General features: G+C 29.6%; 2 protein-coding genes across 2 annotated transcripts in view; one reads left to right on the top strand and one right to left on the bottom strand.

The window, feature by feature from the left end:
• The window catches only part of LOC108690990, a 58503-nt gene extending 49570 nt beyond the window's left edge, over nt 1-8933 (top strand). The window contains exons 9-16 of the mRNA XM_018198572.1: nt 584-718; nt 1276-1317; nt 1781-1974; nt 4726-4951; nt 5981-6110; nt 6304-6611; nt 6921-7119; nt 7476-8933. Coding sequence (XP_018054061.1) covers nt 584-718; nt 1276-1317; nt 1781-1974; nt 4726-4951; nt 5981-6110; nt 6304-6611; nt 6921-7119; nt 7476-7640 — 1399 coding nt within the window. The 3' untranslated portion in view covers nt 7641-8933. The remainder of the gene's footprint in view (nt 1-583; nt 719-1275; nt 1318-1780; nt 1975-4725; nt 4952-5980; nt 6111-6303; nt 6612-6920; nt 7120-7475) is intronic.
• A 102-nt stretch (nt 8934-9035) lies between these two features.
• LOC108690849 (adenylate cyclase type 10-like) lies at nt 9036-21549 on the bottom strand. The gene is given in 28 exon segments (XM_018198359.1): nt 9036-9203; nt 9371-9652; nt 10040-10136; nt 10421-10505; nt 11175-11358; nt 11579-11699; nt 11796-12052; nt 12232-12470; nt 12599-12790; nt 12946-13146; nt 13212-13404; nt 13632-13849; nt 14204-14379; nt 14454-14580; nt 14809-15086; nt 15164-15438; nt 15524-15730; nt 16135-16278; nt 16529-16655; nt 17159-17277; nt 17726-17832; nt 18117-18334; nt 18581-18717; nt 18821-18900; nt 19268-19469; nt 19953-20164; nt 21181-21316; nt 21451-21549. Coding segments are annotated over 28 exon segments (4881 nt in total).
• Nucleotides 21550-26194: the final 4645 nt, after the last annotated feature.

Here is a 26194-nt window from a genome sequence, read left to right as displayed (position 1 = left end):
CACACACACACACACACACACACACACACACACACACACACACACACACACACACACACAGAGAATTTCGCACGTTTGACAAACTTTATTGCAACTTGAAATATTCAAAAATAATTTTATCCTATACTGATATTTATATAATTAAAATTACATTTAAATATAGTAATTATCATCAAATTTTATCATTAGAAAGTCATATTTCTCTTTAAGAAGATTAAAGTAATATAAGTATATAAATCCTGACTTAATTGACTTCCGTGTCTTCTTTGTCATTCACGTGTTTAACAATATACATTGTCTTTTTTCTCAAAAACTCGCTGTTATTTTAAGAAATTATTTCTCTAATACCTACCGCATCCTCGCTAATGGATGCATGGCACCTCTCTCTCGGGATATTGTGATTTATCATTTAAAAGTGTCGATGTTCTCATCATCGAGGTAGTCACATCTAATCACCGTTTAGAAATAGTCGCCGCATGTGAGAGCAGCAAGTCGGTTAAGATTTGTCCCGTCGGTTTTTATCAGGATCGAAGATCCGCAATTACATGATGTCGCAATTCTATTAATTCATTTTTAAATTCAGGACAAACGTGCTCAGCCATCCCGTGGTCCATCACGTGACGACACCAAATGTCATCGTAGACACTTTTATACCTTTGACTACGAGCACGCAGACTCCGAGCACGACCGGCAGACCCTACACCATCAATACACCGAGGTATAGCATTTAATTAACTCTTTCTCCGTAATAAGTACTTTAAATAGTGTAAAATATGTTCAAATTTACTAAATATCTATCACATAAGGACAAATACAAATATTTTAGAGAACTCATAAATATTATCTCAATCTTCAATATAAAAGAGATTCTACTTGAACAAATTTACCGTATTGCATGTGTTTTATGAAGCAACTTCGTCAACTCTTTGTTTGTTCTGAATAACTTCTTGAATTATATCATTTCGAGGACGCCAGTTACGTCTGTCAGGTTTAAGTATCTTCGTCGGGCTGAACCACGTAATGTTCGTCGTACACGACGAACAATTTTCTTTAATCTTCATACCGGACTAATGCGCATGGTGCAATGCACGAAAAAGACGGCCCTGTGCCGATTTCCGTCGGCCGAGACCCGATTTCGCTTCTCGGTCTCTCGGCAAAACGAAGTCCATCGCTTTCTCCGCGACATAGTAAACGAACATTTTCCTTATTCACTGCTACCGGAAATCCTCGGATCTTATCTTGCGCTCTAATTTTCCTTCTTTCTTCTTTTTACAGCCGAGATCGGCCGCAGCAGATTCATCGGGGCACGGCACCGCCGTAAGTTCATTGTCAATTCACTTTCTTCAACGAGGCATGATTTAGCTGATGTACAACTCGTGCCGCTCATAAATCCGTGAGCGTTTCATGATGACACCGCAGTATTGAGACTACTCACTTTCAGTCTGGTTTTTAAATGCAGAACAGATATATATTATCCGACAATTTCTTTAATCCTTAGTATACATGATCTTCCGATCCTTTACTACACATGATGGGTCATTCTGAGTTAATTTTCATCAATTTAACAAATATACAAAAATTATTGAGAGATATACTTTACGTCTTTAGAAAATATTTATAAAATTTAAAAAAATTTATATAAATGTTATAACTAATTATTTGAGAGTTCTTTAAAGAAAAGAAGAGAGTTTTTCGAAGATAAAAAATATGTAGGATATGATGACTCAAGGATTATCAATCCAAGAATTCAATCCTTCCAATTTCAATTAAACGTTTTTAGACGATCTCGACCTACTTTGAAGCCATCTACCGAGATAGTTTCGAGGGCACAGGAGTTCATTGACATCTACAGGTATCCTCCGGTAAGACCAGCCCCTATCTACCCAACACCTCAGGTGGACAAACCGGCGGCGAAATGTCGCAGAGATGTCTGTTTGCTTCCGGACTGCAGTTGCGGTGGCTCCGATATACCAGGTAATTTAACGACACGGTGATAATCAACCTTGCCGTGAAAACCACTCGTGTAGTTCATTAAATTTTCGCTGGAAACATTGATTCAACTTACTCGCTTGTAATTATTTACTTCCAGAAATAAACACAAAATTACGTGATTTAAAGTTTAAAGCCGCGACTGAAGTAAATTAATAATAACCGTGAAATTTTTTTTGCAAATATCTTCAACGGATGCTACACGAACTGGTTTAAATTCTCATTTCTGGAACGATCGATTTGATCATTCCGATTACTTAAGTAGACCGGAAATGACGTTCTGCGAGCTAGAGAAATAGGAGACGGAAAAGTTTGCATTCCGCGTGCCGGAAGTCTGGACACTTGCCGACTGAATATAAATGAGGAAGTGGGATGCAAAGCAGATCTCGTTTAAAGGTCACCGAATTTTGTCACCTTCCAACGGAAGGATCGAGGAGAGGATGTAACAAGACTTGATTGTGTAGGCGAAATGTCAGGCGAAAAATCCGGGCATTACGCAAGTGGTCGCGCGCCGCGAATGTTAAGTTTGACGAACGGTTTAGACATAGACGGCCTCGCTGTGACTTTCTCCGATTCTCTAATGTTACATACATACATACCGACCGTTACATAGTACGCTCGAAAGTGAAACAGATCTACGCCCGATACACTCGTAGCGTGCGTCGCCCTTCGAAATTGAAAGCAATTTGCATTTCCGGAAGGCGTTTATCAAATGATCAATCGATGCGTAATATGCCCGATTACTTTATTTACTAAGCATAAAATGCAGCAGAAAAATTTCGATATCGTTACTCGGATCATTGAATGTCGCCTTACTTTCGCTCGACGAGATAATGTTTGGAAAACACAATTTTTGCATTCGAAAATAAAAGAGCACGTGTTACGATCACTGCTAAAAGTTTTAATTCGGATTTTCTCAAAAATTTTAATATTTGGAAAACATTCGTAAGAATTGTGGATTTATAAAATTCTTGCAAGTGAATTATTGCTTAAGAAAGACTGTTAACTAATTCAACTTTCATACCAAGTAGTATTGCTTTGGCCATAATCAAGATCTTAATTTGCACTAATTTGCAGGCGTTGTTAATTTTGTATAAATAGTTCATTTGTAGTTAGTAACAAAAGATAGAACATTAAAATACTAACAAGATTATGTATTAGTAAATACCTGTTATTTTCAGTACTTAAACGATTGTTTTATTTCATATCTTGTTAATCTAATAGTAGTTAATCTCTGTAGAAATCGCGGCGTCATATTTTTTTTAAAGATTAATCGTTATAGAAATAATATTTCTTGATTTCGCTGAGGAACATGACACAGCTTCGGTGATCGTATCATGAGCTACATAATGCAACTGTGACGCACAGGTGGTATTCCGATCGAGCAGACGCCGCAGATCGTACTGCTCACTTTCGACGATGGCGTAAACGACCTTAACAAACCCTTATACAGCGAGCTGTTTGAAAACGGTCGTAAGAATCCGAACGGCTGCCCGATCGCAGCAACTTTTTACGTCTCGCATGAATGGACAGACTATAGCCAGGTGCAAAATCTCTATGCAGACGGCCACGAAATGGCGTCTCACACGGTCTCGTAAGTCGATAAAAATATTACGAAAGCAATGCATTAACACCGAGGGATATCACACATCATTGCATTATTTTAACCAAAAGAACGAAGCTCGCATCGAACGTCTGTTCTCCGTTGACTACATATATACAATGTACTGATTTCTACTTGTCGTCCATCTTTTCTTGGAGAATGTTCCAAGCGGGCGTTAAATCGGGAAAGCATTCGCCTACGAAGGGTCCTTTAATTCGATTGGATTATATAACTAGATTCGAGCCCGTCAATTTCACGGGCTATTTAATTCTTGATGGGATTTTTTAATTCTTGAACGTCAAATTTTTCGAATTTCTCGGTCATTGGAAACATCTTGAGAAATCTCTCTTGGTTTCCCTTGAATTTTTAAATTCTGAAATCTGACGATCTGATGTGAAGTGAGTTCTTAATACTTAAATTACTGTTTAAAAAGAAGAGATTTTTTTTTTTAATTTCTTTGAGACCTTCTATTTTTGACCTTCAATTGCTCGATTTAATGATTTGTATCGTCGAGCACTTCTCAGTCGTAAATCGTTCGCGAAATATGTTTGCGAATTTCTGCCTACTATTTAAGAAAGCTTCTTCGAAAGTGGCATCGTGCAATTAGAGGATCCTCCGTGGGGACGATGAAAATGCAGATTGCTGCGTATAACTGGTGAAACCGCAAGTATACCTTCATCAAATAGGAGATCGACGATCTTTCAAATGAGGGATCGCGAAGTTCGATAGCAACACGCCGTAAACCGCGGTTTCACCGGGCGCGTACGACACACCTGTGTCGTGTATACTAATGACGCATAACTAACGCCTTCTTTCTTTCTTGCTCTCTCTCTTTCTCTCTCTCTCTCTCTCTCTCTCTCTCTCTCTCTCTCTCTCTCTTTCATTTCACGCCTCGCCATTCTCCTCATTCCCATCACGCGCCACTCTAACCGACACATCTTCACACGTATGTCATTAAAAAAAAAAAAAACATTCAAAAAACCTATCACACCGATATTCACGTCCGCAAAAAAAAAACATTCATGACACACATTTCAACACGATCTTGAACGCGTGTCCTAATTCTCTCATGTCCGCCTTCCTCTCCTCCCCCTTTCCTTTCCTAAATCCTAAATCGATCCTGTAACGAACAGGTGACTACCTACCGGAGGAAATACCACAAATCGTCCTCTTGACATTCGACGATTCCGTGAACGACTTGAACAAGGGTCTTTACTCCGATCTATTCGAGAAGGGACGAAAGAATCCCAATGGCTGTCCCATCTCGGCCACCTTCTACGTGTCCCACGAATGGACCGACTACAGCCAGGTTCAAAATCTCTATGCCTCAGGCCACGAGATTGCCTCCCACACGGTCTCGTAAGTAATCGAATCGTCATTAAGATCTGCGAACAGTGCTCGCCGCCGGGCAGGCGAAATAGCACACGGTTTTTATTTTCATTTAATTAAACGAGCGCCACGCGCACATAAATTACATAATCTCGTGATTACTGATACTGCCCGATGTATATTTCTTCAAGGAAGATTTTTTTTTAATCTTTTGCCATTGATATTTATTTATTGTAATTATATTTTCATGTAATACATTTGAATCAGAAAATGTACACATAAATTAGCATTAAACGGATAATTACACAATTAAATATCAATCATTTCTTCCATTACATATGTTGCAATTTATGTTAGTGATATTAACAATAATATTTAATAAATACAAATATACAAAGTTAATAGTTAATTATTGAGATTTTTTTATTATTCTTATTCGTAAAATCAAATGCATTTCAACTGCGAATAATCATGCTTATTCACAACAATCATTCATATTGTATCATTTAACATCACGCGAACAGATGCAAATTAATTATAATCGTCTTAAAGGCGTTAAATAATTATCGCCTTTTTTTTACATAATTTGGTGAATTTGGAGCTAACAGCTTGTTTCTCTAATGAAGAAGTTAATAAGTCACTCTGATGCTTATTGAATCAATCAACAAATTGCTTCCGCTTTGAATGTTGAATGATTGATGTGACGCTCGACACATGTTCGGAAATTCTTGTATTTAATTTCGATACCTTCTTCGCTTTTATAAAAGATACGTAAAGTTTATAAAAGGCACATAATGCACGTAACATAATGACATAACAACCATGCTCGTTTGCCTCTTGCAAAATCATTTCCATCTTTTATGCGTCAACTGTCGATATCGTCATTTTGCAAAAGCCAAACGTTCGAATGAAAGACATGTTTATGTAATCAAATGGAAAAAAATGAAAAGAAAGAAAAGCGTTTCCGACGTGTTGTCAGCCATGGATCGGTGCGTCGTGAGAGAGTTTAACTCTTCGTAACCCGCAAGTGATTGACACGACGATAAATCTTTGCAATAGGCACAGTTTCGGCGAACAGTTTTCAGCGCGAAAGTGGGCGCGAGAAGTTGCTGGACAGCGCGAAATTCTGTCTGCATACGGAGGCGTCAAATTGGAGGATGTCAGAGGAATGAGAGCACCCTTCTTATCGGTAATTATCTTGTAACACATTTCATCATTCCTTATTTTCATAAAAACATATTATGTAAAATATACGTGGTAACGATCATAGAATGACTCTTTTCGACAAAAACTCTTCTCTGTAAGATCATAAAAGATTTCTTCGCCATTCATGAGAGCAAGTTGCGGCTGTGTAACGCTGTTGTACGCTATTTGTGATGCAGGTTGGGGGAAACAATATGTTCAAAATGCTCTGGGACACAAACTTCACGTACGATTCTTCCATGCCGATCTATGAGAACCGACCGCCCAGTTGGCCGTACACGCTGGATTACAAACTCTTCCACGACTGCATGATACCACCCTGTCCCACGAGATCCTATCCAGGATTGTGGGAAGTTCCTATGGTAATGTGGCAAGATCTCAATGGAGGTAGATGCTCCATGGGAGATGCTTGTAGTAACCCACCGACTCCGGACGGCGTATATAAGATGCTCATTAAGAACTTCGAAAGGCATTACACGACTAATAGGTTGGTAAAGTAATTCACACTATTCGTATACGCGATTATTAGACAAACAATTGAAAAAAGTGAGATGAAATTAATTTTTCTGTTCAATGTCTGTATTCTTAACAGATCATTTCTTTCATAAATTTCTAATTTTTTTTAATAAAATTCAATAAAGCTCTTAAGTTGCGGAAAATAATTAATTGAATTAAAAAAAAAATTCCTTTTTATATTATAATTTAAAGTAAAATCAATTTATAAATTTTCTTAATTTGAAAAAATTAAGAAATTTTTGTACCAATATTCTCGTAACTCGGTGCATTTTATCCGTAGGGCGCCTTTTGGTCTGTTCTATCACGCTGCATGGTTTACTCAGCCGCATCATAAAGAAGGCTTCATATCATTTCTCGACACCATTGTTGCGATGGATGACGTATGGGTAATTACTAATTGGCAAGCCATACAATGGATCAGGAATCCAACGCCTCTGGCGCTTTTACATACGTTTGAACCTTTTGGATGCCATTATCCGGTAAGATTTTTTGCCTTCTTTTTAACTCTTATCTTGCTACAGATATTTTGCAAACAATTTGTTTAAAAAATTTGAAACATTATTTTTTATTATTTCTTAAATTGGAATATCAATTTTATTATATTTTGATAACTGTAGTTAAAACGTGCTAAATTAACATTGCAAAGTAATTAATAATTATTTAATCTTAAAATTGTCATAAATTTATTACATTATTCATCTTACAATAATAGTATTTTGTAAATCTTTTTTAATATAATAATAACAACAACAACGAGTTCTTGAGTTCCTTTCATTTATGTGTAATTTTGCACGGATTATAAGAACTCTATTACGTTACGGCAAATATGATGCAGGACCGACCCAAGAAATGCAATAACGCGAAGGTCTGCAATCTTTGGCATAAGAGTGGGGTAAGATACATGAAGACCTGCCAAGCATGCCCGGACATTTATCCTTGGACAGGCAAGACCGGTATACGTAGCAGTCGCATCGACAACGAAGTCGACGCCCACGAATGAGTTATACGAAGGGAAGATTTAAACTTCGTTGCGATCGGGGAGAGTCCCATCGAACGAGCAACGGACCCAGACAACGCGAATATCTAAAAGAGATGCTTAAACGGGATCTTAATCTTCCAAACGTGAGAGTTTCTTGGAGATTTCTCTGAGAGAAGTTTCCAATCTCTTAGACATCTGAGAAACAAATGTCTAATCTTTCGGCCACGCAACATTTTAGACAATCTTGTAAACTATTTAGATCACATCTTTTAGATTTTCGCATTGTTTAGGAAACGCGAGGGGAGATACTCTTCTGTTCGGATAGGTAACTTCAAGTATTACACGCGCGTGTCCCGACGGACACATTCGGGCCGAGTACGCCGATGCAAGTTTTATGCTGACGATGAATAGGATCTCGCAAAGTTCCCGTTTGACGCTGGATCAAATCAGAATTGCGCTCGCAATCGTAGTGGATTTTTAAATAAATCGAGACATTTATTAATCAGCAGATTTATAACTGAACGGAAGTTCATCAGTAGCAATTTAAAGTTCATTTTGTAAAAAAAATTTTGGAAAAAAAATATTTAGCTTATAAGTGTACACATAGATTAAATTGGTTAAATTTTTTTCTAAGCGATTACGAGTTGGGCGGTAGATTGATATTGAAAGTGAAGCAATTGAATTAGAGAGTGATGGAATGTCAAGAATAAATTAAATTAAATTAATGATATACCGACAAAGAGAGATCGTGTGTGTAAAATTGCGTGGAGAATACCTAAAACTTAAAGTATCTTTTGTATCCTTTTGTAACTTATATCCTTTTTCTTTTATATCTTTTTAAAAGCCAACGTAGAGCGGTCAATAAATTACGAAAATAGAACAGTCAATAAATTATCTTTTAAATATATTCTTTGTTACGCTTTTCTATATTTTCTCCTCATTTTTTTCTCTCACAATTTCTGTCTTTTTCTACTTTGTTCTTTTTTCTCTCATTTTCTACATTCTTTTTTCTCGAATTCGCAAATATCCTTGGCGTACTCGGCCAAATTCGGCCAAATAGAGCAATTAATTAAATCGCAATACGTAATAATTAATCAAGATGTAAGTGTAAACATCGGTCGCCGGAAACATTCGTATTTAAGCGGAACTCGCGACGAGATCGAGATTCATTATGCGCGGAGATCACTTTGTGGAAAATAGAAAAAAATCGAAAAAATTTCCTCGATATGAAGATCATGCGCACGAGGGGATCATCGTGTTTATCTTCTAGAATATAAAAATGTAATATGCCTTTAATAAATAAATATTTCGCTAGAACATCTTCTTTCCGTTTTTAACCAGTATCTATGAAGATAATGGATTGCAATAGATACGGGAATAATATGCTACATGAGAGATTGTGCTTTTCATTATTCATTACAAATGTGCACCAGGCATCGGTAAAGGATAAAGGATAGTGGACCACGTATCGATGTTAAAGTTACAAATATATTGCCAAGGCATGATATCTGTCGAGTTAATGTATTCCATCCAATATCGCATCATATTATTATTATAAATTTTTTTCTTCCATGTCTGCAAACAACAAAAAATTTGTCATATCACATAGAACACTTATTTATCAATCATCATTATCCATTAATCATCAATATTGCCATTAAAGATAAATTAATTGAAAAGGAAACTTTAAAGTTTAACTTATTTTATTTGTCAACTAATAAAAGCTAATTATTTTAAATTAAATTTATTACCCTTCTATTTTGTATGATCCATGCTTTTATCAATTGATTTTCTTCTAAAATCGCGAATTTCCGTGCTTTATACAAATAGATCCGTGTATTCGATTTGTAGCCCCAAAGAACATTCAAATATGCCATCAACAAATATAAACGTGATTTTATAAATCTGGCGTACTTAGAAATGTTTTTGAGGCATTTTCTAATTTTGGAAATATCTTGAACAAGATTTTGTGGCTCGTTAGAGTATTTCGTATTGATGCAGTGCAGCAATAGCAACAAGTAACACTCGAATCCCTAAAAAAAATGCACTAAAGCACTGCATTGAATAATTTTTCCATATTATCTAAATAAGAAGAACAGTAATAAATAAATATAACTTATTTTTATTTTCGTCATTTAATTGTATCATTTTTTATTTACAATTATTTTATCTATTCATTGTTTATTTCTCATATTGTATGTAATAAATTTATTATTATTATTATATCTGATAACTAATCTCGAGAACAAAAAAGAATGGATTCTTTATGATAGATTTGTAAAATTATAATTATTATTTTTTTTTTAAATGATTAAACTTATATAAAGAAAAAGAAATTTATTCCAAGAAAAAGAATTATAGAATTTAATTTATAAGGAGAAACAAATTGAAATTATAAACGTTCAAAACTTTAGGCATACCTTGCTGCAAGTAAGAATTTGAGAAAAGTCATCCCAAGTGACGTCTTTCACATATTTTTCCGCAGTGTTTGCAAATGCATTAAGACCCGTTTGACCCCTATTGTAAATATTACAATGTATCTTTTAGTACAACACTTCAAATAATATATATTCAATCACTTTCAATCATTATCTTAAATCACAAAGTCAAAAAATAAAATAAGGATCTTGAAAATGTGAGTAATGAATTTTTAAGATTAAGAATGGGATTAGGAACAAGAAATTTTAAGATTAAGAACAGGAATTATAAAGATTTACTTTCTTAATAAGAAAAAGTTTATCGTTTTTAAATAGCTTTTGATTTATAGCTGGTAAATGCGAGCACAAAAAACAAATACTTACATTCTAAGCTGGTACATCCACAGACCTGTCAATAAGCGACACAGGCTTTGTGGATCACGCGATACGCATAATTTGGATCTGTAAGCTGTACAATTTTTGAGTTAAAATAATACAGCATTTTAACACTTTAATTGCCGTTTTACTTAGATTTGGTTGATGCAAAATTTGTAAAACATTTTCACGAGAATTCCATTATTCATTTGCGAATGATGTTTTCGTTTTCCAGATTAAAAATAATTTTATTAAGAACATTTTATTAAGACATTTCAAAGAAATAACATAAAATATATTAAAACATTTAAAAAAAATAGGCAAATGGTTACTAGATTTGATTAAGCTCAATGCCGAAATCAGTTTAGCAGTCAAAGTGTTAAAGATAATTTATACTTATGAGCTTTCACAATCACAATACAATTTAATAATTAAGTTAATTAAAATCAGAATTTTTTATATAAAATATTAATTAGAAAATTGGAAATCTTAAAATATTGTTATAAGAGTATTGTACGACAAATTGATACATGTGTAAAAAAATTATAGCCTGAATGTGTACGGTATCATACTAATTTGATCGTAACTTGAAAATTGACATTTTTATATCAAATTTTTGATTCGTATAAATACTTTTTAAAATATGATATTAGAATATTATATATAGTGATTGCGGGACAACCTCTGTAAAAAATTATAAATAGGTAATTATTTATTAATTTTAAATTTAATGCATCTATACATACTGCATTACAGTTATTACCAATAAATTTCACATAATAGTTATAAGATGTCTCGTACAATTCCAATACTATTCCTGCATCCAACATGAGATCTAAAGAAAGAGCATAATACCATGTCTTAGCTGACAAATCTATATCCTCGTCTGCCAAAAAATATAATTCCCGCATCAAGTCGATAGCTTCATTGATACGTCTGGTCCATAGCTAATCAAATTATTAAGCAAAATATTATAAATAATGAACAACGATATGCATCCTAAATAACGTGAAAAGATCCAAAAAATGTCTACATAAAAATATTAAAACATACAAACGGAAGATTAATTTCTTTTTAATTTTGGATCTTTGCGTTGTTTAGAAAATTTACATAGAATGACATAAATACACAAGAGATTTATGAGAATAGATTAATTTCAAGCAATACCATTATTTGAATTATTGAGGGCATAATAATCAACATCAGTTTCTTAAGATGCAATGTTTCAGATATTTTCAAGATCTTTATACCTATGAGTATAGCTTTTTCCAATTTACCTCTTAATACTCTATTTTCACATATGCAAAATATTTAAGGAACGTAAATTAATTAAATAATAATTTAAGGAAAAATTAATTCATGCATCAAATTTAAGACATTATACCTAATTTGATACATCGTTAGATAAATATTTGCCACCATCGTTATTTCCTCGACATCATCCCAAAAAATTTTTCTCTTTATTGTGATTAGCATTATTCTCTCGATACGTCGTATTAACTTAATGTTTCTTGTGCAATGCAAAACTTGTACTGTTGCAAGATATATTTCGCCTTTCTCTAGAAAATTGTTAACGTTTAGAAACGCGAGCTGGAAACTTCTCAAGGCAAACGATTGCGCCTTTTTCAATTTGTTTTCTTTCTATAAAAAATTATGCAAAAATTATTCTCATTACACTTTTTATAATAAAAATCATTAGAATAAAATCCCTAAAAATTATATAGTGTATATATTCTTTTTTAATCGTTTTTTTTTTTTCAATTTCATCTTACTTGACTAAATCCTTTACATAAAAATAAAAAGCTATATTAGTTACATACTATGAATCCGTCGCAAAGACGTCGCAAGTACGATGCCAATTCCAATTTCTTTATATCGAATTGACATGATTTTTCATCAATTATATAATTTTGAGGAGGATCATATAGTTTACAAAACATTTTTGACATTATGTAATAACAGATGACTTTCCTCTTAAGCAAAGTATCTCGTAATTTCACCGCCAAGAGATAGTATTTTTTAGCTTGATCATAATTTCCTAATGCACTATGAGCATCACCTGAGTATAATTAATATATATGACAAATAATGATATATTCTATTTAGAAGAAATTTTTCCGCGGAACGGTGCCTAATAAATAGGGATATTTTATTTTATTGCAGAATATTTCGTAAAGTTTCACGAACCCATTAAAGCTAGAATAATTCCTTTATTCGTGATATCGTCCTCTGTATTCTCATCGGTCCACTCGTTCACTTTGACAATCTTACTTCTTTCAGCGGCATTCGAAAGCAACTTAATGGCATAAAGAGGTTGCGCAATTTGGATCATTCCGGCGCTGTATTGTATAAAAAACTCGAGTAATTTGTCGATTTTTCCTAAAGAATATAATTTAATAAAGAATCTAATAATTAATGTGATATTATCAATCTTTTACGTATTATAAAATTGTGCTTAAAATAGTTTAATTATTTTTATTAATACATTTTTAATTTTTTTTTTTAATTTTGTTTTTAAAACATTATTAATTTACCACTTCTTTCAATATGCTCATGCAACTTCCAGAAAAGATGGCTGATAACATTATCACATTGACAATTACGATAATCGATATGACTAAACTTTTTTAACAAGTTTGGATGAGAAGGATCTGTCGTCATTTCTAGAAAAATATTCGTAGATCGCTTTCTAAATCTTGTGTTTATGTTGTCGTTGTCTCCGTTTTTGGAAATTACTGTAAAAATATGTTGATGTTTAAAATTAATGAATTTCAAAGTAAATATATTCATTAACTATTACCTTCATTTTCTTCGTCCTCAATATCTGACGGCATAACAGATATTCTACAAAAATCAATAGACTCTCTTTTTTTCTTCACAGGAATTGTTTGTGTTGTCGATTCTGGAAATATTATCGGTTTCGTCCATTTATCTTCCGTAATCGTTCGACGACGGATCAACGAAATTTCGGATTTCAAACGTGTGTCTTTTTCCTAAGAACATCAAACGAAATCAATTTTTTCAACAAAGTTAGAAAAAAATAATAATAAATTAGGAAATTTAATAATAAAAACTTCATTTTTAAGAAGTTTAAGTGCTTTGATTTTTAATTTATTTATACACTTTAGTATAAAAATCTTTAGTATAAAAATTTACTTTAAAAATCTATTTTCTGAGCACATGCTCAAAATATAATCAATTAATTATCATTCTAAATAACCTTCAATTCTTTGAGTACATCTTCGCTGAGAATTTTCAGAAAACGACCGTTACCGCAAAAATTACATTTTTGAGCATCCAACTCACATATCCTAGCTGCTCTCGTATGATTTTCTTGCTTTTCTTCATCTGTTTGTATGTTATATATCATCTCGTGAAATGCACTGACTTTGAACTCTAACATTTTACAATGACCAGGCGAGAGATGGTTAATAGCTTCTAGAGAGACAGAATTATTTGTTTCATTATAAAATCACGAATTTACGGAACTGTGTGAATTTTATTACAATTTTTTTTATTGTTTATTTTTCACAGATTCAAGTTTTTATTAATAAGAATTTCATGAGCACAAGCAAAGCTTTTCATCAGTTTAATATTAAATATTTTATTATTAAATATTGTTAAATATTAAATTTTATTAATATTTATTATTAATTGTATAATAATTATAATTTTAATATTAAATATTATATGACTTATCGCCTTCTTTCTATACTTGACGTTGCGACGCTATCATGTTACTTAATATATTATTAAATATTTTATTCTTTTCAAATAGTAGAATTCACTAACTTGAATGATAACAATTGCAGGTTAACGAGTGATGCATATCAGAGAAGGTTTGCCGCTTTTTATCTATACAAAAGATAAGATCCTGAGCGTAGAAATCCGATCGTTGCAGAGAAGCACATTCTAATATCCGTATTCGAATCATTTCGGAAACGGCTGTGGAATTACGTGAGATTCATCTAAGTTAATGCAATTCAGTTATAATAAGATGTCCGAGAGCTGCAATTAATGATACTCACTTCTAATGGTATACAGTGAGATCGTATTCAACATTATATTTTCTACCATGCTTCGTATAAACACTCTGCCCAACGTGGCAGCGCACTTAATGAAATCTTGTTCATAAGGATTCATTCTATCGTAGATCTCGCTTCTTAAGTCTAGAGAGAATTTCTAATAAACAAATTAACGTAGAATGATCGGCACAATTTCATATAATTGCAAAGACATTCTGTATATTTTAAAATATCTTTTCAAATCTAAATATTATTTTATTATCGCACTCGATATGTCATGATTCGTCGTGTCGTGAAAAATTAAATTAAATAAGAAAGATTTATGATGCCTTAAAAAGTAATACGAAAGGATTAATAAAATATTAGATTTGCCTGTTATATCGTAATTTTCGGTAATCTTTAAGAAATTCTCGTTTGTGACACAGACATCTAAAAAATTCATTTGCAACCAGGGTAAAGGTGGCGCCAATTCTTCTGGTGTCAGATCGATTGGTAGTTTTGTCACTAGAATACTACTTGGAAAAACAAGATCCTTTTGTAACGCTTCGCTGGGCGATATCGTAATGAAGTTCAGACCATTACTTTGAAGGATCGACGTCAGCAACGCCTCGCACCATCCGAGATGACCATCCTGGCATGTTTGCAAAATCCTAATAGAAATCCTATCATTGTTTAACTAATTTGTGATATTAAGTTAAACGAGTATAAAAACAAACGGCGACAATACCTGCTTAATTTTGTGGGTATTGCAAGGACATTCAAAAATTGACACGCAAATGCCGGAAGCAGATCTACATTCAGACCGAGCAAATTATAATTTATTAGCCTTTTATCTTTGTAGATCTCCACTTCCACATGGGACAAGTCATCCCAAGAGTTAGGCTTCAGTATCGTCATCGCTATGACGATATTACAATTATCAAGAGCCGACGATAAAAATTGCCAGGATCTGTGATCAAGGTATTGAATGTCATCAAGCAAAATGCAGATTTTAATCTTCAACTGTAATGAATGATTACATTAATTTATATAAAAGCAATTTTAAAAATAGTACCGAATCCTTTATAAGATAAAATAATGACATTGCCTGCTTTAATATTGTTTTAAAGATATTGATAGTCTTCGTATGACGTTGCGAATCAGTATCCGAGCAATAAGAATTGGAAAGAGGAAAACGAACTCTCATTAAAATATTTAGATAGCAAAGATCTTCCAAAGTGAGAACGTCGCCCAATTTATTAAGTAACGCTTTTTCACGTTCTTCAATAGTCTCGCAATCTTCAGCTTCAAGTATCTGCAAGGAATTTCAGTTATCTGAAGTAATTTGTCTCTATTGCTAAGTTTACTAAAGAAAACTGATAGATATTTATCTTCTATAAAATTAATTGTATTTTTTTTAAATCAAGAATTAATTTTAAAATGTTTAATTTTCCTTATTCTTTATATATATTAGCATTATAATATTTATAAAAAAGAATTAAAATAAAAATAAAGAATAGGAGAATAAAAATAAAAAAATAGGAATATTTCAAACAATATTAAAATTAATTTTTTATCCTTACGTTTTGTAGATTGAAAAACAGAATTGATTGAACAAAATTCTCAATTCTTCTTCTCTTTAATTCAGCCATTTTATAAAATTTTTATAAAAAAGTTTTAATAAAAAATCTATAAAATAAAACAAATAATATTTTGTACCTGCAAAATAATATGATATATAACTGAATAAGACTTCTCCATGTATGTCGCATGAAGAGAAAGTTTGATTGGTCTTATTTGTCTGTTACAAACGCTCGTGACGAAAGCATCTAAAAGTCTAGATTTCCCTGACCTCTCGATTCCCTGGATAAATAACAGATTAACTTGATTTTATAAAACGTGCAAATGTTACAAAAAATAATCATATTAAATCCTTTTTTTATTTTTTATCTTTATAGTTATATAAAGCACAGTATACTAATATTGGTAAATAATTTTGATTAAAACGTTACATAATTATAAAAAATTAAATAAATTAATTATCAGAGTTATAACGTACTAATCACAATAGTCTTTTACAATTTTATTTTACAAATGGTACTTTGAATCAAACCTCGATCAACAACCCTGAATATTTTCGATTTGCGACTCCAATATCGTCCAGAATATCATTGAAGTGTTCCAACTCTTGCAGTCTACCCAAAATAGGATAACCATATTCCAAAGCGTTTTTCTGTTTTCTATAAAGATATTATGGGAAATATGATTTACATATTTTATTACTTGCATAAAAATTACATTTTATTTTTAAATATGTATAGTTTTAAATATGTATATTTAATAGTTTAGTTCTACTTATTTCTTATCTTTTAAATATATAAGAATCGATATTAAAATAAATAAAAATGATAAAAACGGTAGTTTAATATGTTTTAACATAGTGTTATATTTTTAATTATTTGAAATATTTATTTTTCCCTGAAATGTTTAATAAATAAAATAGAAATGCACTGCTACTATGGAAATGCATCGCACAGATTTGTAATTTTTATGTTGACATCAACATAATTTAATAAAATTATGCAGTAAAAATTTAATCGATTATTTGGATAAAGCTTTATTTGCTTCCGTCACATTGTTTTCAATTATAGCCACAATAAATGTTACACGATATTTGAAGAAACAAACATAAAATTCCTCCTATTTTATTATTCATATTTAAAAGGAATAAATTTAAACTCACTCATAGTGATATTCAAAGATGTGATATTTTTCCAATTGTTGAAACGTTTTTATACCTCGAGAACGAAATTGATTTTTTTTTAAATGACTATGCAACATGGTGTCATAATCACAGGAAATCTACAAACCAGGTCTCAGATAAAAAACAATCATAATAATATTGTAATGGTATTAAACCAAAGTCATTTTATGAAAAATAATGTCATTTGATACACTTTTGACAAAATTTTGTGATGAATTCTTGACTTTAATTTTTGTAAAATAACTTCTACTTGATGTTATCTTAATCTTATTATGATTTTGTGTTCTACTTGGGATATTACAAATAATTCAGAAAAAAAATTTATATGTTTATATATTTTCATTAATTAATTATATATTTACATATTTTCGATAATATTATTGAATAGGTAGAAAACTACATTAAATTTTTTTTTTTAATTTTTTGGAAATCGTTTTACAATCGCGCGTTATTATGAATATAATTTAATAAAATAATGTGATTATTTTTAATGAACAAACTAAACTATAACCAAAATTTAAGTGTCTCAGTCAAGCTGTTAATTACTTTATTATAAGAAATATCCATTATGTTTATAGCTTTATCGATAGGCGGTCCAATAATTGCATAATATCTTCTAGCGATATGCCCGATCACGCCACAATAAGCTATTCCTGAAATTAAATTGATAATACAGCACATATATTTGTATCGCAATGCTGGAATTGTACGATAAATTTATTACAGAAATATAATTTCGCACGATGTAAATATTGTAAACGATATCTTAAAATGATTAACGTTATTGCTTTTCTATTTTATTCTCATTCTTTCTAGAATGTACTTTTTAAGAAATAAAAGTCATAGCACAATTATTTACACATCGGGTATTGGAGATGTATTGGGACACTATTATGTACGACTAATATATTTTCGAACAAAAAAAGTGCATTATTACCTGTTGACATGCCGATAAAAATGCTTTGAATTTCTACGATGGTTTTCACTGTTTGCAATATCTGTGCCGCACAAATAATTCCATTTTTACAAGTTTCATCAATTTTAAATTGGTTCTCGTTGTTCGTGCATCCACGTATACCAAAAACAATGCAAAAATAAATATGCTTCTTGTACAGATCCATTGTGTTAATATAACCCCCCTGTGGCGTAACTATACTATAATAAATATTGAAACAATTTATTTTCTTATTCTGTCTATAAATGTAACAAAGTGATTGAAAAGAGTAGCAGTGATTGAAAAGAGTAGCACAGCAGTATATTAATTATATATGAAATTAATAACAAAATACTTTTGAAATTAAAATTGAAAGAGAAATTTTGCATTTTTATTATAATATTTATAAAATAATAATCTTCTTATATAGAAAATAATATCTGTTAATCATGGTATTATGACAGTACCTAAGCAAAAGTAGAAAGCATTTGTCTATTAAAAGAATTAATTCGTTGACTGAACATTCAATGGGAATAATATCAATAGATATTACTGTAATTCGTCTAATCTCCGCTAAAAATTTTAATGATTCACCTTTTTCGATCTGCGAAAAGCAAGGCATACTTAATAAATAATTTTGGAAAAGGCATACTCACAATTCTTTTATTTTGTCACTAAAATAGTTTATGATTTATGATAGACGGTACCTGTTGGATCACCGGCTTTATCAAATAACTTTTTAATTGTGTGCTAAAATTCGGATTTGCTGCTGCTATCGTCATGATCGCTAGTGGAAATATTTAATATAAAGTAATATTATTTTTTTACGCACTCTAAACAAATGGCGATTAAGATTTATATAAGATATTTTTAGGAATAAAAAAATAAAAAGATTTACAATAACTAAATTACAATAATTAAATGCATAATTTATACACTGTATTCTAATAGCTGTATGGAAATGAGCGAGAAAAACTTGATTCTAATAGAATATATTAATATTTATTACAGATAATAAAATAAGAGAAATGTAAGTAAGACAGAGAGATAGATAAAGAAAAAGATGCAAATAGATACAGAGGGGATATAGAACAGTTCATAATACACTTATAAATACACTTATAAATGCAATATGGAATAAATATTTATTTTACCTGTCGAAATTTTCTCTTTATTATTAGCAATTTCTGTCTCAGATTCTCCGTTAGATATCAAGTGTGTCCTGTAAGATGGTATTTGTCTGACGATATTTATTATAAATTTTTCTTGCATGGGTGGTTCATAGCTTATATCGTCGCGATTTGGCGATGTCATGTAAGTTGGTTTTATGTCTGACTGTTTTGCCACTTTTATTATCTATAGAAATTTGAAACACGCGCATCTTCATAAATTTATAGAAGTTAATTTACTTAAAAAAAATGGGATTATTTTGAGAACTGTCGATAACTAACTAAAATTATATAGTATAAAAGTTTGTTTTTAAAATCAATAATTTATAAAGAATCGTTATTTATAAAAAAAATTTATAACAAAATTCAAACACACAATTGGCAATGAATCAGTATAAAAATAGAGTATATTCTTTTCTTTAAAGCAACAAAATTTTTTCACATCAATAACTGTTGTCTTAGTAAATAAATCTTTAAATTATAATAATAGATTAAATTTACATCTGAACTAATTTGCGTCTCAATACAAATAATTAATTACGCGATTTTATACTGAGTAAAACGAAATAAGATATAGTGTTTGTTTTTAATTTTTAATTTATAAAATATCAAAGAGTAAGAGAGAGAACGTTAATTAGAGTTTTGAACTGTAACTAGAATGTCATCATACCTTTATATTATACGGATTTTTGATGACGTATTCATATTGACTTGGCTGACAATGTTGCCATGCACTAAGTGATAGTATCAAGTCATTCGGCAGAGAAATCTTATTCGCATTTTTTAGCTCTTCGATTGGCGCACCATATATCACGAAATGCCGACCTTCATCGTCACCAATCACCGAGAACTTTACATCCCCGGCAGAAATAGCCACATTCACTATTAATTAAAATTTGTGATTCATAACAAAAAAAAATACGTTACATAAATCCGCCTGATATACACGAAGCTAAATAAAAATTAAACGTGTGCTCTTAATTCTTTATTTTGAATTTATGCAATATTATAATTTTGATCTAATTTTTCAAATTTAAATTTATACTTTGCGTAAATTTGAATATTTCATATTAATTAGAACGTATTATACATGACAAATACCTTTATAAATACCGTTGACGTAAGAGTCTTGTAAGACTGTTATAGAATTTTGTATATTCATTGCGCTTATTATTACAGTTTGCACAATATTATATATGAATTCGCCATCATGTACTTTCCACGCTATTAATATCCCTTCAGCTATATTTTTAACATAATATTTATTTTAATAGAAGCTCTTGTAAAATGATGTATATATGTGTGATCGAGCATATATAAGTGTATGAGTCAATACCAGTAAATTTACATTTTAATATATAATAATTTCTTACATTTTATGCTTGATTTAATAATTTATTTCTTTAAATTATTATTGATTATATTAAAATATAATCAATAAAACAAATGTAATATGATATATTTTAGCAAATTAGACTGAATGTTTTATTTTGTACATAATTGTAATGTTTCTTATATTCATTACAAATTAAAGAAAAATAATTGTTCAAAATAATATATTTATTTGAAAAGAAACATTTATTATAAAAAAATATTTTTGAATAATTTGTTTATTGATGTATTTTATTCTGAACGGTATTTTCTCTTACCAGAAAATTTTAGTATGTCTCCTGCGCTGCAGTATACTTCATGAACCACGATACGAATGTAATCATTTAACGTTTTAGTTAAAGCCAAACATCCTCCGTTTTTATCGTGAATAAAATTTTTAAATAGTGTCGAGAAATCTGTTATATTAATCAAGTGTTACTATATTAATTTAAAAAAATATTTTTGTTTAATAATCTCTAATATAAACGAATTTACAACTTATGCGTACGCAAAACGATGATGTTAACCTGAAATGTTTAAAAACATTAAAACAGCTCGGAAACTTCGTAAACTTTTCTCTGACAAGTTTTCGTATATTATCTCATCGGGAACGAAAGTTGCCATACGATGAATCTGTTCATTTACATTGCATAAATGCAAGGCCTAAAAAATTATATTGGGATTGAAATACGTAAAGTAAATAAAGTTAATAAATTAAAAACAAATTAGTTTACATTAATAAAAAGGGACAAAAACATTGTGTAAAGAAGTCAGATTATTTAACTGTCAGATCTAACCTGTCTTACTGTCAAACATTTTTTCTTAAAAACAGGACCAAATAAATCCGGCGTCCAAGCTGTGTTAATACTTTTTTCGTTTCTCGGATTATGTGTCATTGCTTTAAATTCTTTCAATTTTCTATCGATCGATTTGCACAATTTTATTTTACTTATTTTTTTCTTGCACAGATATATGTTCTACTGTTGCGCATTTTAGCTTTTGTTTAAGATAAGTAGTGCATGCAAATTGCAAATGAGTTGAATTTCAAACTATTTCAACCTCTTTATTAGAAAATATCGAAGATGTATGTACACACAAGTATAAATTAAGAATATAAACTCATTTGTTTTTATAATATGTTTCATAATTTATGCAAAAATTCGTTGATTTTATCCAGTTTGATTATTTAAATTATATATGCAAAATAATTCTAATATTGATAATCGGGCAATTTTCGGCGAATTTTTGTTAATAAAGGTCAAAATATTTGTTAATACTTAAACAGCATTTAATCCGATTTATTTGCGAAATATTTTATATTGAAAAAAATTTGAAATAAATTTAATTGTCCTAACATTACTATGTAGAAAGAATTATTTGTAAATTGATTAAAAGATTTGTAAAAAAAAAATATTCGTTAATTTAGAATATACTATATTAATTTTACAAGTATTTAATTGCATAAGCTGAGAAAAGATAAGATTCGAAAAATAAATAAATATAAAATATAATTTTTTACATGTCTTTTATACATTTTATGAAAAAAAAATTTACATTAATTTATTATATTAAATATAAAATTAATACAAGTAACTTAAGTATTATAATATATTAAAATATAATATATTAAATATATATATTTTTATACATATTTTGTTATATTCACGCTTAATCAATAATATCTTTTATCTATAATGATAAACCTAATAAAAAAAATAATAAATTTAAAATTACTACTTATTACTATTTATTATGATACAGATACATATTTGGTAAAATCATTAGATATCATCAATCTCCTAAAATGATAGAGCAATGTTACAGATTGATATATTTTCAAAGTTATCGACTTACTATGATAATTTGCTAATTGTAACAAATAATAATTAATTATTACAAAGAGTTATACCTTAATCAATAATTTCTCTATAAAAATAAATTATCAAAAATAGGAACACATACCGTGGTTTTTTAAAATGACATGTATATATAAATATTATCGATCTTGATTTAAGTCGTTTCGAAGAAGAAATGTAACCAACACAATGTCATTTCAAAGTTAAAGTCATCCTTTCGAAGCTGTCAAATTGATATTTGTAATTTTTTTTTAACAGAAACATATTTTGCTTTCTTTAATATTATATAACTGTACTATTTAAAATATATAAAATTATACAAATACGTATATAATTTATATAATTTATAAAAGTATAAATGTATCTATCAACGTTTTTATTTTTCAAACTCAGGAAAGTTTCTAAAAAATGTTCTACTTAAAAAATAAAATCCAATCTGTGTAATTTTTTGTATAATCGAATGATACACGCTTTTTTCATATTTATTCAAAATTATCTTTTACATTTTTCTAACAGCAAATTCGATTGAACATACTCAATATGCACCGATGCATATTAAAGCCATCGTACACAAATATTGACGATAAAAGTATGTATTTAATATAAATATGTATAGATATGTATTTTAAGTCGTGAAAATCGTAATATAATTTGAAATTTTTGCATTTTACTTTAACACTCAAATTAAATCAGTATACAATCTTTAATATGCACCAGTATGCACTATAAGATACAATAAAATCGCCTATTATAGATTCCTTCTTTTAAAAAGGCTTGTAATTTATTTAATTTACCTGAATGTAACCTGAATTTCTGCCTTCATGACAAATTTATGGAAAATACATTTAGATAAGTTTTATCGCCAAAAGTTAGCAGTCTCGATAATAATTATACTTTATAGTATGTGAAACTTTTATCAGAAAAGTACCGATTTTGATCGTTAAGAAAAAAGATTCCTAATATGAGAGGATTTTTTGTACGAGATGATATCTCATAACAGAAAACTAAGAAAAAAATAAAAATAAGCTTTTTATAGACTTTTTTATTATATTATATACAAGTAAGAACAAAGAATTTAAATGTTATGCACAATAATTATACAATTTTTCGATGTGTGTATCTGTGTGTGTGCGCGCGCGCGCGCGCGTGCGTGAGTGTGTGTGTGTATGTGTGTGTGTGTGTATGTGTGTGTTTGCTGTGTAATTTTAACAAAAGAATGCTTTGAGATATTAAATTGTTTAGATGCTTTCATGTTAGCTAAGAATATCCTGAGTATCTTATATTCCATGCCTTGCAGTGTGTTTCACCAAATCTAATCTTTACAGTTAAAGAAATCGCTATATCACGTTTTCCTATGAATATACGATTTTACTTGATTACTACATGCACTGATTTATTATGCAATATTTATTTTAAATTATAAAACAAAATTTGAAATCTCTAAACACAATAAAGTTTGACAACATTCAATTTTACAAATCTTTTTTGCAACGACTACACACATGATCTAATAATGAATTTTCTACTAAACAAACTTCACACTAAGAGTAAAAAGTTCATGATAGAATCAAACATATGTGTTTTATTAATTTAGCAGAAATCTCGCAACCTCATATTAGGAATTTATCTTATAATATGCGACCTTACCTTAATAATGCAAAGTTCTGATCGAATTCACTATAAGACATTAATATAAGCACGTTTTTATCTAATATATCCATAAAATTTTATAGATTGTTTATTTCAATATGAATGATGTAAATGTGCTTCAAAGAAACTTTTATAATATCCATTTTGTGACATTTTTCTCAACATTTCTATTGAGAATACAATTCCAAACGCAAGGTAGTCGATGTTGCACATGATACTCCTCAAGGATTGTTAAGAAGTCACACAGCAATTTGAGTCTAAACAGGAAGCATTAAAAAAATTTATTACACAAGTAGTATATTCATATCTTATATTTGTTTTTGTTAAAAAAAAACAAAATTTTAGTATTTTATCTCGAATAATTAACAGAAATATATTCTATTGTACTATATTTTTATGATAAAATTAGTCAGTAACTATTATCATGTATATCGATATACATTATATTTTACTAGATTTATAGAACAACGTACATTTTTGTATCATTGACATCATACGTAGATAAATATTTTGTTTCTTATCCAAACAAAAATTAAAATAATTATTTTGCCTTATATATATTTAAATACTAAAAATATATATACACGCAATTTCTATATCTTTTAAGATATAACTAGAGCAATTTATGTAATAAATTATATGTAAGACTTTTATGACATCAATAATACATAAAATTGAAATTATCAAAGTATCACACAAAACATGGTGGTATATTGAACAAAACAGAAACAAATACAGGTGCATTATTATGTGTGTTCAGGTTTATAAGTAAAAATCTATTACAAGGATATTAATTTAAATTTTAGGAAAACATTTACAAGAAAAAATTTTGTGATACGTATTAAATTCCTTTTTTTATTGAAAAGTTTCAACAAAATATATATGAACATAATAAAAAATGTCTTAAATGACAAAAATGTAATTTGTAAATAATTATTTTTGAATATGTAAAGCGTACTGACATTAAAGAATCTCGTAACTACAAGCAGTGTTAAATTCAAATCGAAATACATAAATTATATAATAACTAATATAATTCTTTATATATATATATTTATATATACATATATGTGTTTGTGTGTGTGTGTGTGTGTGTGTGTGTGTGTGTGTGTGTGTGTGTATACACCGAAGATTAATATACAATTTTGACATCAAATTTCTAGATCTTGTATACAAATTTTAACAAGAAGTGTTTCATTAGTAAAAATATAATTACATCTGCAAAGCTTTGATTATATAAAATAGAATTCTTTGAACTTAAGGAACTTATTCTTTAAACTCTGAAATTGATATAAAGTGTGTGGAGTCTCATTTTTAAATAGAATGCAGTAACAAATAAATAATTTATTAGGTAAATTTGAATTTCGTTGTAATAACGTGTTTCTGATTCGCTTTCTGAAGCCAATTTATTGATCATTAAAAATGAGAAAAATATTCAATTTTAAAATGGCATTATTTCTGATATTATTAATTCTTCGGTATATACTTATATGTAAAGGAAGAAAATGTCAAAATTTTCTCGTTTACGACTACAATTGGTTTAAACGTCAATTACTGTATCAAAGATTTTGATATTTAAATAATAATTACTTATGTCATCGGGATAGTTCTCTATTGTGAAAACTATAACTTTATGTGCATATAACTATTTAAATACTTTTAACTGTATTTTATATCAATACGACATTAATTAATATTATACTAGCGATATAATTGGTTATTATTAATGTCGTAGATATATATATAATGAACCACTGTGCTAAGCAAAAGAATTTAATTTGATCTTGGAAATAACTTATAAAGAATTTGTATTGGTATACTTTGAGTAAATAAATGGACAATGTGAATTCTAGCTAATAAAATATTGTAGAAACTCAGAAAATATTTGTAATAACGCTCGAACATTCGGTCTAATTTATTTTTAAAACTTCACGAAAAAAGTTCAATTTATATTTGTCTTGATTCTGATTTGATAAATTTTGCAATTTTGGGAGTTCAATTTTATTATTTGTTCACTCAAAGTTAGCTCGTGACA

The sequence above is a fragment of the Atta colombica genome, unplaced genomic scaffold (genome assembly GCF_001594045.1).
Source record: "Atta colombica isolate Treedump-2 unplaced genomic scaffold, Acol1.0 scaffold38, whole genome shotgun sequence".
Lineage (NCBI taxonomy): Eukaryota > Metazoa > Arthropoda > Insecta > Hymenoptera > Formicidae > Atta > Atta colombica.
This window is presented reverse-complemented; position numbering and strand designations above follow the sequence as displayed.